The following is a 17,132-nucleotide window of genomic DNA, read 5'->3' as shown; positions in this document are numbered from 1 at the left end:
ACACACACACACACACACACACACACACACACACACACACAGCCATACCAACACACATAGAGACACACACACACACACAACCACACAGACAGACAGACACACACACAGATATACACACACAAACACACCCCCACACACAGAGACACACAGACACACATACAGACACAGACACACAGACAGACACACACACAGACACACAGACATATAGACACACACAGACATACAGACAGGCAGACATACAGACACACAGACACAGACACACAAACAGACACACACACAGAGACATACAGACACACAGACACAGACACACAGACACATACACAGACACACACAGACACACAGACACACACAGACACACAGACACACAGACACACAGACACACACACACACACACACACACACACACACACGGGAGGAAGCCACTGCCTTAAGGGCTACATTAAAGTGACTAAGCTTAGTCATCATGAGGGGTGACTCAGGGTTCTGCAGACTGGAGGCGAGTGGGAAAGTCAGTGAAGAGCTAGGGCTTCACATAGGAGCTCAACTGGGGACTTAAGAGAGATTGGGTGCAGGAGATTTCAGACTTGGTCTCTGTCACCCCAGCCACCAGGGAGTGACATTTTATTTCACAAATTAAAAAGCCATTTCATGTCAGGCGTGGGGGTGTACCCTTTAGTCCCAGCACTTAAAAGGAAGGAGCAGGTAGATCTCTGAGTTTGAGGCCAGCCTAGGCTACAGAGTGAGTTACATGCCAGTGAGGGCTACACAGAGAAACCCTATCTCGGAAAAGGGGGAAAAGCCATTTCATAGCCTGGCATGCTTAATGACTCTAACTGTGATCCTGACTACTTACAGGTCGCAGCAGGAGGATCACCTGAGCACAGGGGTTCCAGACCAGGGACTACATATAAGACCCTATTGCAATAACTAACTAATGAATAATATACAATTTAAAAATCCAGGTTGATCTGTGAGTTATTGGAGGGGCCGAATCCTGGGAAGCCAGATGAACAGACAGTGAGGACCAGAACTTTGAAAGGTGACAGATCAGCCAAGAGAAAGCAACTAGGTGGCTGGTTCTAGCTACTCCCAGACCTCACTGAGGGGCCACCACAGGACTGATGGGCATTCTTAACTCAAACAGTGACAGCAACAGCATTAGTAAAGGCATGGGTATGGGTGGGGGGGTGGGGGGACACATATCTGTGGCCCCCCATCCTCCCCAACACTTGCTGTGGGCATTCATTTTATCAAGAAAAGCCATAGCCAGCAACGTGCAGTCATCTCTAAGAGCCAACCTTTCTCTCCCCCACCCCTCCTGCCACACCAGCCACTAGGGAGAGTCATTTCATTTCTCAAATTAAAAATCCATTTTGTGCTGTGAATAATGGATGGATAAGCCCAGGGAGGCCAGGCAGAGGGCAGGAAACTGGTTGTGGCCTAGAGACAACAACTCCTGCTAGGAGACGGGGGCACTGGCTGGATCAGAGAGAGGCTGTGGTGGAGCCCAGAGCTGTCCCACTTCTGGGGCCAGGGTTCTATCCCACATGGTACAGAGGTGAGCTGGCACTGACCAGAGCTGGGCCTTGGATTGGCTGGTCTGGCTTTAGGATATGGCCCTTGTTTAGGGTGAGACACACAGCACCTTAGTGCCTGCTCAGTAGCCGTGAGTCCTTTGAATGCTGCTGCCCCAGAGATGGAGCTACAGGGGCTCCTTCCTTAGAACACAGACCCAATGACACTCCATCAAGGACACTCCATCAACGGAGTAGTTGGGATATGACTTTGGCTCGAGTGGAGGCAGAGAACTGCTTCCAAACTCTCTTCTTCTGTCCCTCGCACCCCCTTGTGCCTTCTCTGACTGCCACCTGCCTTCTTTTCCCAAGTTGGGCTTCTAGAACCTCGTTTGCAGCTCTGCTGGACTCAGCTAGGCATGGCCTCGTCCTGTCAATCGAATCCTTATCAGATCTGGGAGCACATAGCAACTAAAGGAGGATCTCTGAGAACCTCAGAGACTGATAGAGCAAGATAGGCCTGATAGAGAAGGGGTGGGTCATTGGACCCTTTCTATGGACAGCCTAATCACAGGACACATCAGGGTGACAAGGACCTAGAGGTCAGTGGACCCAATTCTAAGCTAACTTCAGCTGACCCTGGTCCTGCACTCAGGGCTCAGTGTGGAGAATAAGATGTCGAACAGAACAGGAAGATTGGGAGGCCCAAAGAACCTGGCTGGGAGACAGATGAATGGATCAATGGCGGCCGAATGTGTGAATGATGACCAGAAGGGAGTCCAAGGGCTGACCCCAGAGGAAGGAAGCACAAAACTAAAAAAAAAAAAAAAAAAAAAAAGGACTGAGGACTGGGGTCCCTATCTTCCTGTGGCTGCTGTGGGAATCCCTGGAGAAGCATGTTTGCCTCTGTGCCTTGCCTTTGGAGTAGTCGGCTCCTTGAGACAATATCCATTTTTATATTTCTTGGAAATTTCACGGCATTCATTTCGGGGAAAATAAAAGCTGTCATTGCCGGAGAAATGATACCAATCAGGGCCTGAAAAGGCTGGAAAATTATCCTCCTAGAGATGGAATGTTGAGGGGAAAATGCAGATTAAAAGCACAAAGAGCCACTCTGCCACCGCCCTGCCCTCCCCTCCCCCTCACGGAAACAGCGTTTTGCGTAATTCCATCGCTCCTCAGTAGAATTAATAGGACCTGAGAAGAATGCATTGGGCAGAAGAGGACCCTAGGATGGTCAGAGTGAGAGACAGCCCTGAGAGTGGGACTTGGAAGTGGACAGACTGGACGGGCAGGAGAGTGGTAGGGGTGGCCGCTGAAGGCCAGTAACTGGGTAGCTGACTGAAGAGCATCCTGACCGGAGTGTGACGAGATGGTGGGCCCGTCTCTGCAGTCCCACCTCAACATGGATTCCGTCACATGGGTCTTCACCAATGCCTGAAACATTGCTTAGGCCAGGCCTGCAGGCTGGAACCAGAGGGTTGAGATTGCTGGGGCTGTGTGGTCCTTTTCTGGGGACACTGAAAGAGATTAGGTAAGTCAAGGCAGAGAAAGCAGATTCCAGAAAGAGCACCAGTCCTTCAGAAAGCTCTCAGGTCTCTGTCACATGTGGGCTTCACCCTGTGGATACAGTGGAGAGGTAAAGACGATTCTGCCTCCTGGAAGGAGGGAGGTCCCCAACATTTAAAAAAGCAAGTACAACCGGAAGGGGTGGAAGGCTGGACAAATTCACCCCGTGTAGTCCCGTGAGGGAAATGGGGCAAGATTCCTCCCTCTCCCGTCCTACATCCTTTTCTTGGCCTTTCTATGTGGGTCTGGGACTTCCTGTCAGCGATGTCAGGAAAACCTAAGGTTGAGAAGGCCACAGCCTCAGCCTCTCCTTGCAGCCTACCTATAAGGGCCCTGCACCAACCAGAACCAAGACGGGGCAGGCATGAGCTCCAGTTAAAAGGACAAAGAAGTCCTGGTGCTGAAGGTGCATGACAGAGTACTGGGCTCTAACAGGCTCTTCACCTGCGCCTCCCACAGTCCATTGGAATCCTTCCTGGACTGAGCTTTTGTGGGCTCGGCCCAGACGGCCCTCTCGCCTCCAGATCTCCAGCTTCAGCCCCTTTACCGCAGATTGGTAGGTGGCTCCAAGTGGAGGAACCTCATCAGAAGAGACCGTGCTTCCTCCTCCCGGGACAGATCTGGACTCCGGAGTCCTGGAGCTTGAAACTGGTGCACCACCCTCAGGAGCGTATCTCGGCGGTTGCCATCCCCACCTCCGCACTGCTGGAGCTGACAGGTAGCCCAGAGGGAAGCAGGGAGAAGGAGGGGTGCAGGGGGCGGGAGAAGGAGGGTGGAGCCGCTGGCGCGCCCCCTCCTTCGGGGCTGGCGGGCGGCGCGGCGGCAGAGGAAGCGGCGGGCGCACGGAGAGAGCCGCAGCCAGCCGAGCTCCGCTCTGGCTGAGGCCGGGATTTGCTTCCGACCCCTCCCTCCGTCCTCGCTCGGCCCAGACGCGCACCTGCCCGGTAAGTGTCATTCCGGTTCGCCGCCTCTGGGGCCATCATCGCAGCCACCTCCGAGGCCACCGCGGCCGCGGAGCCGAGCTTCTCGGCTTTGTCTGTGTCCTCCCGGCTCCGGCTCCAGCTGCGGCTGCGGCTGCGACTCCAGGACTCGGCTCTCAAGCTCCGCTGACTGCGCCGCGCGACGCAGGAGACTCCGAGCTCAGGGCTGGCGCAGCAAAGGGGGTGAAACTTCTCCCAACTTTGGGTTCTGGGGAGAACCTGTTGACGCCAGGAATGGCCCGGGGCATTGATGGGTGGCAATGATGAAACCAGTCTCTGGTTTTCCATTAGGGCCGTCGGGGGTTGGGGGTGGGGGAAAGATGGGGACTGGAGAGGGCTGCTGCTTGGGGAAGGGGCTGGTGGGCTTTGGGACCGTTGAAGAGAAACAGTCAGAGGGTGGCTTGGGAGTGGTCCTGCAGACTTCCCTGAGGACAAAGTTTGGGTGCCTGGTCGCTCTTTAGTTCGGAGAACTGAAGGAGGCTTCAGGGTCCGCATAGAGGCGCCCCTGACCACACCTCCTTTCTCCAGCTTCTGCTTCCCCCTCCCCCACCTGGTTTGGCTGGAGCGGATGACGGGCAAGAAGGGCACAGGCAAGGGAAACAGGTTGTCAGTGATGCCCCACTTTGTGCCCCGTGCTCTTTTGCTTTATGTCCGGGCATCCCTACTCTGTGGTGAGCTTGTGGAGACCTGGGAAGACAGGTTAAGGGCTACGATTCCAGTAAGAGATGGGGGCAACTGAGCCCTTCTTCCTAAGGTGGCAGAGTGAAATGGGATCCTTGGTTGTGGATCCCAGGTGGCCTCCATCTTCTTAAACTAACCCCTACCCCTTGTTTTCTGGGTCCCCTCACTTTCTAGGGCCTCTCTGAGCCTTCTAATGTTCCCTTCCTACAGCTGCGACCGAGGGCCATGTGGGCGCCGACCAGAAAGCCCGCAGACAGAAGCAACCCATAACTGACCAAACAAGGGGTCTGCAGCCAAAGCCTCGGCACAATGGAGGCCCCGTATTCCATGACAGCGCACTATGATGAGTTCCAGGAAGTCAAGTACGTGAGCCGGTGTGGCACCGGGGGCGCCCGAGGGACCTCCCTACCTCCAGGCTTCCCGAGGAGCTCAGGGCGCAGTGCTAGCGGGGCCCGGTCGGGGCTACCGCGCTGGAACCGACGGGAGGTGTGCCTGTTGTCCGGGCTGGTGTTCGCCGCCGGCCTCTGTGCCATCTTGGCAGCCATGCTGGCGCTCAAATACCTGGGCCCTGGCGCGGCGGGCACTGGCGGAGCCTGTCCCGAGGGCTGCCCCGAGCGCAAGGCCTTCGCGCGCGCCGCCCGCTTCCTGTCTGCCAACCTGGACGCCAGCATCGACCCGTGCCAGGACTTCTACTCGTTCGCGTGCGGGGGCTGGCTGCGGCGCCACGCCATCCCCGACGACAAGCTCACCTATGGCACGATCGCGGCCATCGGAGAGCAGAACGAGGAGCGCCTGCGGCGCCTGCTGGCGAGACCCACGGGAGGCCCGGGCGGCGCTGCGCAGCGCAAGGTGCGCGCCTTCTTCCGCTCGTGCCTCGACATGCGCGAGATCGAGAGGCTCGGGCCGCGGCCCATGCTGGAGGTCATCGAGGACTGCGGCGGCTGGGACCTAGGCGGCGCGGCCGATCGCCCGGGGGCGGCTCGCTGGGACCTCAACCGACTGTTGTACAAGGCACAGGGTGTGTACAGCGCGGCCGCGCTCTTCTCGCTTACAGTCAGCCTGGACGACAGGAACTCCTCGCGCTACGTCATCCGTGTGAGTTTCCCCGCCTCCCGCCCCCCGACATTCCTCGCACCCCATCTGAGACCCCGTATCCTCAGCCCCGCGTGCCCCGACCTGGGTCCTGCGTCCGAGATACGGTTCGGACAGCGAGGGGCGCGGGGAGGAGCGGGGCGCGCAGGGGCAGAGCGCGGGAGGAGGGCGCAAGTAATTTCCCTGGAGTAATTGCGGTGTTTAGCTGAACTGCGGGAGCCGCAATTGCCAGCCCTCAGGCAGGTGGGGTTCGGGGAGTGGAAGCCCGCAGGCGATCGCCCTGGATGGCTGGGGTTGGCCAGGAATTCCAGAGGTTCCAACTCCGGATATAGTGCCCTACGGTGTCACTACAGGTGGGGAAAGTGAAGCTGTTGGGGAAGGAGTGGAGGGTGGGCTCTCCAAGGAGTCTTCAGGCCGGGCTAATAGCTAGCTTCTCTGGAGGGAGGGGCTGGTTTTCATGCTCCTAGAGCTTGTGACAACGGATTCACGTTTGACTTGTTCATCCTCTCTTCTTTGATAGTTGAGTGGAAACGCTAAAAAACTGGCACTTCTGACCTGGGATCCCCGTTTTCCTCCCCAGATTGACCAGGACGGGCTCACCCTGCCAGAGAGAACCCTGTACCTAGCTCAAGATGAGGAGAGTGAGAAGGTGCCTAGGCAGAGGCTGGGGCTTCTGGGAAGGAAAGAGCCCCAGAAATGAGTGTCCCAGGGGTAGGTGTCTCCCTCCTGATAACTGAGGAGCTCTTGTCCTGGTCTAGGTCCTGGCCGCATACAAGGTGTTCATGGAGCGCCTACTCAGACTACTGGGTGCAGACGCTGTGGAACAGAAGGCTCAGGAAATCCTTCAACTGGAGCAGAGGCTAGCTAATGTGAGCAGGAGGGGCTGGGAGTTTCCAGGACTGGGACAAGGGGTGGGGAACATAGGTCAGGTTTGGGTCTATCTGGTCTCCACTCCAGATCTCTGTGTCAGAATATGATGATCTCCGTCGAGATGTCAGCTCCGTGTACAACAAAGTGACTCTGGGGCAGCTGCAGAAGATCACCCCCCATGTGAGTGTCCCCAGACCTGGCTAATGGGTGGTGGTTGGGGCAGGGTAGGGGCTGTAAGTCAAAGGTCTTGAGGTACGTCTGAGGTCTTCCATGCTCCTCAATACTTTTGTTGCCTCTCTGTGACCCCTTTGTTGTTGTCTCCCGTTGCTTCCCTGCCCACAGTTGCAGTGGAAATGGCTGCTGGACCAGATCTTCCAGGAGGACTTCTCTGAAGAGGAGGAGGTGGTGCTGCTGGCCACAGACTACATGCAGCAGGTGTCCCAGCTCATCCGATCCACACCCCGAAGGTGAGGCTGTAGCTCCTCCATCCCTGCACTCTTTGCCCTAGGGCCCCTCCATCAGCACCCTGGAGCTGTCCACTTGGTAACCTTTGTAAACCACGTCTCTGCCGAAGCCACACAGAAGGAGGCAGGTGGGAGCGCTGGTAGGGGAATCTAGATCCTCCAGTCATATGCTCACTCCTTCCCTGTGGGAGCCTGGGTAGGCTGGGATCCCCTTGAGCTGCCCTCACCTCCTGGGATGGTGAGGTTGAGAGTTTGGGATATGTAGCTGAAGCTATTTACAGCCCATGCGTAGATCCTTGGGGGGGGGGGGATCCTGCTAGACCCTGGACATCTAGGGAAGGAAAATAAAGCCACCAAGGAATGCATTTCTGAGTTCCCAGTGTCCCACACCAAAAGGGAAATTGGGAAACAATGCAGTCCATCAAGGTCGGGCTTAATGGATCTTGTTAGTAGCAAAATCATATTGTGTGCTTCTGGGGCTTGGACATTTCAAACTGATTTCTGCATATCTAAATTGATCTCTTTCTCCTTAGTGGGGCAGGGTGGGTACTGAGTCCTATCCTAGGGAGCACAGGTGGGTAGGACAGTGATGACCTACATACGTATCTGTCTAGACAACCCTCTGCTTTACCTGGCCTCCAGGATCCTTCACAACTACCTAGTGTGGCGTGTGGTGGTGGTTCTGAGTGAGCACCTGTCCCCACCATTCCGAGAGGCACTGCATGAGCTGGCCAAAGAGATGGAGGGCAATGACAAACCCCAGGAGTTGGCCCGAGTCTGCCTGGGCCAGGCCAACCGCCACTTCGGCATGGCTCTTGGTGCCCTCTTTGTACACGAACACTTCTCAGCTGCCAGTAAAGCCAAGGTCAGGCTGCCGGGGGTCCAGGGTGGGGTGCAGGGGGTGAGCTCAGTGCAGAGAATGGAAGATCTCACAGATCCCCTTGTGGCGCAGGTCCCAGGTTGGGTAGAGGGGCTTAGCTGTGTCCAAGGCTTTAGGATGCTCCTCCACTGGGACTTTTGCTTACAGTCAGCTTCAGGTGGCTTGCCCTGTCTTTCCCCCGAGGGTCCTTCATGCTCAGGAGACATGGCCTTAGGACTGTATAGACTTGCGTGGGGATGGTTTTCCCTTCCAGGCAGGGGGTTTGCTGTCATGCTGCTGAGCGTAGGGCCCTACTCCCCAGCCTGGTGCCCTGTACTGAAGAAGTGTTACCAGACAATAGGAATACTTTCGGTGTCCAGTGCTGGGGGTCGGATCTAAGACTTCCTTAGTTGACCCTTGATCCCTGACTCCTGACCCTGCAGGTACAGCAGCTGGTGGAAGATATCAAGTACATCTTAGGCCAGCGCCTGGAGGAGCTGGACTGGATGGACGCCCAGACCAAGGCAGCTGCTCGGGCTAAGGTGAGATAGGGCTGGGGTCCCGGTTGTTGACTCCACAAATATTGAGTTCCTGCTGGGTATCAGGCACTGGGAATAACAAGGGGACAGATACAGAGATGCCTTTATGGACTTGGAATCACTCAGTCTGGTCTGTCCTCCCTCAGTCCCAGACCCATGCTAGACTGGACACCCCTCCCCCTTTTGTTTTTTGCCTGTGGGAGGCTGTCTCCTGAGGCCCTGGCCCCCTTGCTCTGATCTCTCGCCTGCAGCTCCAGTACATGATGGTCATGGTTGGCTATCCAGACTTCCTGCTGAAACCTGAGGCTGTAGACAAAGAGTATGAGGTAGGCAGGATTTCACTACCTCCAGGCCCCAGGGAAGCCCACTACCAAACTTGGAGGAGAAATCATGGCTCCTGAGGAAAGGGCCCGGCCCTGCTCCAGCTCATGGCTGAGCACTGCCCGTCCCCATACAGTTTGAGGTCCACGAGAAGACCTACTTCAAGAACATTTTGAACAGCATCCGATTCAGCATCCAGTTGTCTGTCAAGAAGATCCGACAGGAGGTGGACAAATCCACGTGGGTACCCGGCTCTGAGCTATGGGTCGAAGAGGGCCATGAGGGAGGAGAGGGTGTGTTGACATGCTGGGCCTGTGTAAACATGAGAGAGGACAGTAAGGTGGTGGCTTAGCCCAGAGAATGCACTGTTAGAAGCTAGCCGAGATGCCAGGACCCCCTTGAAGAGAGCTCGGGTGTGAGGATCCTGGGGGAAGTCCCCGTGTACCCTCCAGGTGACTCTGGCCTCCTCACACAGGTGGCTGCTCCCTCCGCAGGCGCTCAATGCCTACTATCTGCCCAACAAGAACCAAATGGGTAAGAAGTTGTGTCCTGCCTTGCCCAGGGTGGGCCCGGAAGTGGATCTGTTTCCCACTAACCATGCCTTTCTCTTAGTATTCCCAGCTGGCATCCTGCAGCCCACCCTGTATGACCCAGACTTCCCGCAGTAAGTAGGAAACGTAAAGGGTGCAGCTGGGCCCATCAGCCCCCTCTGTGGGTGTCAGGCTCCTTCTCTGGCTTGCTCTCAGGCTCATGTTTAGCTGGCTTTCTTCTACATCCCAGGCGCCGCCCACAGTGAGCTGGGCTTTCCTCACCAGACAGCCTCTCAGAGGCGTGGTCACAGGCCAATGTAATCTGGGTGATCCTGCACTCAGACTAGCTCAGGTCACTGGTCCCTTTCATGGAGAGTGAGGAAGCTGGGGAACACATGCCGAGGGTCTTGGAGATGGGTAGATCTCTGGGGCCTCCCTGGCCACCTTCCAGAGGCAGTAGGAGCCTGGGCAGCAATGTGGGGCTCTCAGAAGACAGGTGGGATAGGGTTTAACCTGCTGCTGTCGGTCCAGGTCTTTGAACTACGGGGGCATCGGTACCATCATTGGGCATGAACTGACCCACGGCTATGATGACTGGGGTAAGGCCTCAGAGGGTTTTGGGGGAGGGGCGGACAGTAGTGGGAGGAGTCATGGAGGATGAGTTGGGGTTGGCTGGTGGGAGGGGAGGGGCTTAGTGCCCAGCTTGGCCCTTAGAGTGAGGCTCGGTCTTCATGCGCTGGCTATTGCCCTTGCTCACAGGAGGACAGTATGACCGCTCAGGAAACCTGCTGCACTGGTGGACTGAGGCCTCCTACAGCCGCTTTCTGCACAAGGCCGAGTGCATTGTTCGCCTCTATGACAACTTCACCGTCTACAACCAGCGGGTGAGGCCTTCCACCCTCACCTCCAGTGCCCCTTTGGCTGGCCACAAACTAGAAGCATGCATGCTCATGTGCACATACGTGTACCCAAATAAAGCACATGCACATATGTTCTTGATTCCCATGGACACAAACAGCCACATAGTTCTCAAAGGTCCACATGGTACTTGTGTAGGGGTGAGGGGAGGAAAAGGGGACATGCAGTAGCTCAGGTTAGCCAGATCTGTGGGAGGCCAGCAGGCCCCATGCAGCTTCTTCTTTCTCTCCCTTTCCGCAGGTGAATGGGAAACACACACTTGGCGAGAACATCGCAGACATGGGAGGCCTCAAGCTGGCCTACTATGTGAGCCACCCAGCCTACTCTCTATCTCTGCTGGGGGACAGGTGGGAGCTTATGAGAACCCCAGACCAGGGACACAGCCCATCCCTTCCTGTCCTGCTGATGCTCTGGCCTAGGCTGGGGTCCTCGGGGTGGAGGGGAGAAAACAAGACACCATCTTACTGGGAGAACACAGAGGACTACCTGGAGAAGGTGGCACTATCGAGGGATCAACACGCCAGAGTGGGAAGCCGTACAGGCAGGGAATACAGAACTGATGGTACAGAACTGGGGTGGTGGGGGAGAACTTGGGGGTCTCCCAAGAGGAGACCGAGTGAAGGATGGAGAAGAGGCAGTGTGCAGCGCAGGCGTTGGCCACAGCGGCTACCCGCTTTCCGCACCCGCAGGCCTATCAGAAGTGGGTCCGGGAGCATGGCCCAGAACACCCGCTGCACCGGCTCAAGTACACCCACAACCAGCTTTTCTTCATTGCCTTTGCCCAGGTGAGCTGGGTGGAGACCAGATAGAGGTGGGAAGGGGCCGAGTAGGGAACACAGTGTCCATGCTCAGTCTCAGTTTCAGTCTTGCCCAGGTTTCACATGAGCATCCCCAAGATTCGGTCTGTCTGTCTGTCCGTCTGTCCGTCTACCTACCTGTCCATCCATCCCCCGGTCTGTCCGTCCGTCCATCCATCCATTCATCTAGCCATCCATCCATCCATCTAATGCCTGTCCTCTTGGAGGTGATGTCCCATGGCTTCTGCTGGGGCCCTATGGGTGGAGGAAAGGGCAGAGAACAGGCAGTAGACACCTGGCTCCATTTCTTCCTCTTCCCTTTTCCCGTTCGTCCCAGAACTGGTGCATCAAGCGACGGTCACAGTCCATCTACCTGCAGGTGCTGACAGACAAACACGCACCTGAGCACTACCGGTATGCGTGTCTGCCTTCCTGGGCAGTCCCCTCCTTGTGTCTGCATGGGGTTAGAGGGGCAAGAAGGGTCAGGGGTCAACCTGGAAGTGGTAGGGTGGCCAGTGAAGCCCACACTGCTGGGGTCTCTCTCCCACCTCAGGGTCCTGGGTAGCGTGTCCCAGTTTGAGGAATTCGGCCGGGCCTTCCACTGTCCCAAGGACTCTCCCATGAACCCTGTCCATAAATGCTCTGTGTGGTGAGCCTGTCTACCTGCACGTCCCCACTGCCCTGCACGGATCACCTCTGCCAGCTGCTGGGGCAACGTCAGTCCCCTATGTCCCTGCTCCAGGTCTATCTTCCTTCCCAACTTTTATGTGATTTTCTTCCCACCCCCTGCAGTCCTTCACTTCAGCAAGGGCCTGGAGTAGGGGTGAGGCTGGGTTCTGGGTGCACTCGAAGGGGAAATCTGAGGTCCCCACACCTGGCTCTAGGCAGCTGGACCCCTCTGGGGCTGGGCTGTACAGGCCCCACTGCTGTGTGTGCTCTTGCTGAGAAGTCTGGTCAATAAAGCTGCTGTACTATATGTGGCCTCCAGACAGGTGGAGGTGGAGGGTCCCTCTGGGTGGGAGGCGCAGCCCTACAGCACAGCTAGGAGCCCCTCTGTTTCACCTCTCTGCTAACTACTGCTTCCTCCCTACCCAGATCGCCTTCCTCCGTCCCCCATAGCACGAAGGAACTTTAGGGTGACACAGGGACTTGCTGGCAATGGAAAGCCAGGTTTGTTTTTTCAGTCTTCCAGCTGGGCCTCAACGTCAGATTCTCCTTTGGGAAGGTGTCTGGGGCCCCAGGTTCGATCAACTCGAAGCCAGCCTCCAGCATCTGGCCTTCCACAGCTTAGAGCGAGGGATGCTATGTGAGCTAAGTAGTAGGCAATTAGCTGAGGGGCCCCAGGCGCAACCAGTGGTGGAAGGGATTCCGCCTGGGCTGCCCAGTGGTGTGCCCAGTCGTGGAGGCGCAGTGCCAGGTGAGGAGATCACCATGTTGGGCAGCCTGACAGTCCCTGCGTCTATAAGGAAGGAAGCCAATGCCTGCCTTTTCTCCGGTAGTTTTTCCCTTTGATGGCACATCTCCACTTTATCATAGCAGTGCTGGTGTGCTCAGAGAATGTCTTACCAGTGTTTCCAGCTTCGGGTGACATTTAAAAAGTCCCAATTATCTCAGCTTGGGCTACAGTAATGTGGCCCTGATGAGGGACCAGGTTCTGAGAAGGAGCCCCTTGAGTGGCCAGTCAAGGAGGCCAGTTTTCCTCCTAGTCTATGATGATTGCAAGAGGATTCCCGGTTGTTGGGGAAGACTACCGAGGGCACACACCAGCTCAGAACTGTTTGTTGGGGACATTTCATGACATGTTCCTTGGAGGTGAGTCTCACACGGGAATGGTTTCCAGAGCTTTTCTCCTGGACTGGGTACATATATACCATGCCCCTTGGGAAGCTTGGATAGAAGGATACTTGCCACCGCCTGTGAGATATTTTGAGGTACTGATGTCTGAGACCTGCCTCCCATGTCCTAGACTCACCCCACCCTTCTGGCCTAGGTATAGGGAGAACTGGGGCTCCAGACCCAGTCTCCAAGTCACTACCAAAATTCCCCAGCTGCGGTCCAGTTCCTTCTGCCACTGTGGATGCAGCTCAGGAAGGCCTCAGGGCAGTAGGCCAGGCTTTCCCTGCTACAACCATACCCTGCTGAGGCTATCAGTGGGGTTGCTGGGAGAAGACATGAATCTCCTGAGCTAGAGATGGTTCCGGAAGTAGGTAATCTGGGGCCCGGTATCACCCACTAGCTCCCACACTGTTGTTGCTGATAGACTCTTATGAATGCCTTCAACACAACCCAAAGACTCGGACACAGTAACAGGTCACCTGCTGGCTTCCGAGTCCTCTTGTGTTCAGTGTCCAGACTCTTTCCATGTATTCTGTTAAGAAACCACATACAGCAGAGGCCATGGCAGGTCCTGGGGACTGATTAAATATCCTGAGGTGGAGGGGCTCACATAAGCCCAGCACAGCACTGAAGCCCCTGCCTTAGGTTCCTTTCTGTTTGGGCAAGGGGGGGCATCAGTGCAGCTGCGAAGGCCCTTCCAAGCCATAATGACAGGAGTCTAGAAGCCCAGAAGGGTGGTGATAGGGCTGTCTCCAGTGAGCTCATCTTCTCAGCAGGTATACTCAAAACAGCACACTGGGAGGACAAACACAGGCCTCCGCTAAGCATTTAATAGCAGGGAAATAAAGGAGCTGGAGATGTTCTAACTGGGCCTCGCTTCAGCGTTCAGGCATCCATCTGTATGTCCATGTGCCCAGGGCTGCTCTTCTTCCCAGCAATAGTTCCTGGAATCAGCTGCCTGGGCTTTTCTAGACTGAATCTGATTCCACCATCTATCTTCGTGACTGGCCCTTGAGCCAGGAGTTACTGCTGTGTGACCAGTGGGAGATAGCTACCTTCTCTGGGCTCCTAGCAGCATAGGAGTGAGGAGCGCCCCTAATACTAGCTCACTGCAACATGTGGTAGGCCCACACACGACCACCTCCTCTTCCCTCACCAGTGTGGCATCTCCATAGTACCCTACCTCGGCTGTGCCTCATCATGGCTGCCAGGGATGGCCCACAAGTATGAGCTCAACTCTGGGACCTCATGGCCAGGGATTCTGGGATACTTCTCAGCATGGTGGGAGATATTTCTTTGAACAAGTGGGAAAGGATTTGGAGCTAGCTACAAGGATATCTGGATGGGACATCCTGAATGGATCTATCTCCAGTTTGGTGACCCTGAGAGTCATGTGACACCCTCAAGGGCCACTGTCTGGTGCCAGTGAGGCCCTGGCTCTAACACATTCAGAGAGGCTCAGATTTAGGTCTCTTTATCCCTGTGGTTGACTTCCTGAGCTGTTCCAGATGTCTAGCACATCAGGTGTGCCCCAGTGCCAAAGACCCTAGGTGACATGTTTTAAAGTTTGCTTGAACCTTATTGCAAATGTATTTGAAGTGAGGGTCTTCCACATAAAAATTGGGATGGACCCCAGGGGGCTTGGTCCGGCCCTTTCTACTCCCTACCCCTATGCACATACATATAAATATATATACATATAAATACATATATATAAACATACATATACATATAAGCATACATATGTGTATACATACACATACATATAAACATACATGTACATACACATATACACATACATGTATACACATATACACATACATATAAATATACATATACACATACATATAAACATAAATATACATACACATATACATATACATCATATACATATATACATACACATATACACATGCATATATACATATACATACACATATACACATACATATACGCATACATATGTGTACCTATACATACACATACAATAAATATACCTATACATCATATACATACACATATACATACACATATAAACATACGTATATATTATGTACATATACATACCCAATCTTTTCTGTCTGTAGTGCACCACTTGTATAAGATGGGACAGTTCCAAACCTGAAGAAGGGACAGTTCTTAGAGGTGTTAAAGGCGTATGACCTGTGTAGCTGTTGAGGTGTCCTGCCTCTCTGTCTCTTCCGTCTGACCTTCCCAAGATGGTTTTAGACACCCACTTCTCCTTACACCGGCACTGCATAAAGACTGTGGTAGTATGCATCTGTAGTTCCAACATTGGGAAACAGAGGCCAGGTGAAAGGAATGTGTGGCTATCCTTACCCACACAGTGATATGGTTAAGGCCAGCATGGGTTACATGAGACCTGCTTCAGAAAAAAAGAAGGAACAGGGAAAATGTTCTCCCCATCTGGTAAAACGCATGTATGCAAAGGTCTGAGTGTGAATCTCAGAATTCATGTAGAAGTTGGGCATGGTGGCACACCTGGAACCCCACTGACAGGAAGGCAGGCAGAGAGGGCCAGATAGCCAGAAGGCTGCAGGCCAAGGAGCATAGAGTACCAGGCCTACGAGAGAACCACCCCGAGCAAAAAGTGGATTACCTTGAGAGTTTGTGCTCTGACCTCTCCTAATGTGTTGTGTACATAGGCATGTGTGCCCCCTCACATAGGTACCCTCCACATGAATGCGCACACACACACACACGCACACACAATGAGAGAGGGACAGAGACAAAGAGAGGTAGAGACAGAAAATCAGACACACACACACACACGCGTGCACATACACATGTGCACATGCACACACACACACTGACACACACCACACACACAATGAGAGAGAGACAGAGACAAAGAGAGGTAGAGATAGAAAGACATACACAGAGAGATAGACTGAGTCAGAGGTAGAGACAGAAAGACACACACACACACACACACACACACACACACACACACACACACACAGAGAGAGAGAGAGACACAGAGAGACAGGGACAGCAAACGAGCAACTTCTTTTTCGTGCTGGCCCCAGATTGTCTATCTAGAGGCTGAGCACTCCCTGCCCACCCATTGTCCTTTGGAGCCACCCTGTGCCAGGGCGAGGCAGGACAGTGGCCAGACTTCATAGCCCAGCTCCCCTTCTCGTCCCCATGGCCTCTGAACCAGTGAGAGATTTATTTATAGAGACAAGAACTAGTTCTCTCCCACCTCTTACAAGAGGAGAGCTTCTGCTTGAATTAGTGTTTCCCCCCTTGTTCCCCGCTCCCTTGGCAAAGGGTCACAGACATTTCTATTACCTCCAAACCCACTGGGTCTATGAAGGGGCTTCGTGGGAAGCCAGGACTCTCTGGGCTTTGGAATCAGCCCGCTGTTCAAGTTTAGGCCACTGAACAGCAATTGATCTGCAGGAGGTGGTCCTTGGGAGAATTCATGGAGAAAAATCCACCGCTAATCATGCTATTTATAATTCCTTCATATGCTTCGCGAAGGGTTCAGGACAATGAGAAACTCAGCCCATCCTCCCCAGGGAGGTCCTTGCCTCAGAAGCTCACTTGTCATTGTGCTTTGAAGTCCATGGATTTGTATGGCATGTAACTGACCGAGGGACCTTGGCAGCCTTACAGAAGAGCACGGATCTCGGCCTCACCCTCACCCGTCAGGCAGTCAGTGGGCCCTGCCTGCAGTACCACCAGGACTGAGGACTCTGTCTCTCTTTCCTGTTGAAAGAAATGGTTGTCCTGACCCCACGCAGACTTTCCTATAGTCCTTGTGATGATCTGGAGCCCACATCTGGAGTCCTTGCTCCCCATGGCCAATACCATAATTTCTTCCTTTATCTAAGGCAAACCACAGCACCCTTCCCTCACAGGTGTTACCCCGTGTCTGCCAACTACCCTCCTCCTTTGTTCGGACTTAGCCATCGGGCATGAGTTGTGGCCCATTTGGAGCCTCTGAGGTTTCCTGAGGTGGGGACCCTCCGCTTTTGTTTACATGTAACCTACCTCTGAGGTGACTTCCTGTATACTCCATGGGTTATAACTCCCAGACTCTGCTATCTTTGTGCAGTATAGCCGTGCACTGGTGGTATAATGGTGGGCAAAGCTGGCTTTCATTGTGCCTCATTTTACCACAGATTCCCCAGCT

General features: G+C 54.5%; 2 protein-coding genes across 6 annotated transcripts; one reads left to right on the top strand and one right to left on the bottom strand.

Moving 5' to 3' along the window:
- Positions 1 to 584: 584 nt before the first annotated feature.
- On the bottom strand, positions 585 to 4,106 carry LOC134480403 (uncharacterized). The gene is made up of 2 exons (XM_063267916.1): positions 3,528 to 4,106; positions 585 to 3,034 (listed from the first exon to the last, which is right to left on the bottom strand). The coding sequence occupies exons 1-2, from the start codon at positions 4,036 to 4,038 to the stop codon at positions 2,964 to 2,966; spliced, it is 582 nt and encodes a 193-aa protein (XP_063123986.1). The 5' UTR covers positions 4,039 to 4,106; the 3' UTR covers positions 585 to 2,963.
- On the top strand, positions 3,019 to 12,110 carry Ecel1 (endothelin converting enzyme-like 1). 5 transcript variants are annotated; one of them, XM_017596615.3, is made up of 18 exons: positions 3,890 to 4,027; positions 4,955 to 5,839; positions 6,417 to 6,485; positions 6,595 to 6,705; positions 6,794 to 6,886; positions 7,049 to 7,173; positions 7,813 to 8,035; positions 8,473 to 8,571; positions 8,820 to 8,894; positions 9,026 to 9,129; positions 9,365 to 9,423; positions 9,502 to 9,553; positions 9,951 to 10,018; positions 10,179 to 10,303; positions 10,578 to 10,643; positions 11,027 to 11,122; positions 11,472 to 11,548; positions 11,688 to 12,110. In XM_017596615.3, the coding sequence occupies exons 2-18, from the start codon at positions 5,054 to 5,056 to the stop codon at positions 11,785 to 11,787; spliced, it is 2,328 nt and encodes a 775-aa protein (XP_017452104.1). In that variant the 5' UTR covers positions 3,890 to 4,027; positions 4,955 to 5,053; the 3' UTR covers positions 11,788 to 12,110. The 5 variants fall into 5 exon arrangements, with proteins under 5 accessions (XP_063123736.1, XP_063123735.1, XP_017452104.1 ...); XM_063267666.1 differs by lacking the exon at positions 3,890 to 4,027 and adding an exon at positions 3,019 to 3,801 and having other exon boundaries at positions 11,472 to 12,110; XM_063267665.1 differs by having other exon boundaries at positions 3,889 to 4,027; positions 11,472 to 12,110.
- The last annotated feature ends 5,022 nt before the right edge of the window (positions 12,111 to 17,132 follow it).

Source organism: Rattus norvegicus, chromosome 9 (assembly GCF_036323735.1).
Source record: "Rattus norvegicus strain BN/NHsdMcwi chromosome 9, GRCr8, whole genome shotgun sequence".
In the NCBI taxonomy this organism is placed as follows: domain Eukaryota; kingdom Metazoa; phylum Chordata; class Mammalia; order Rodentia; family Muridae; genus Rattus; species Rattus norvegicus.
This window is presented reverse-complemented; position numbering and strand designations above follow the sequence as displayed.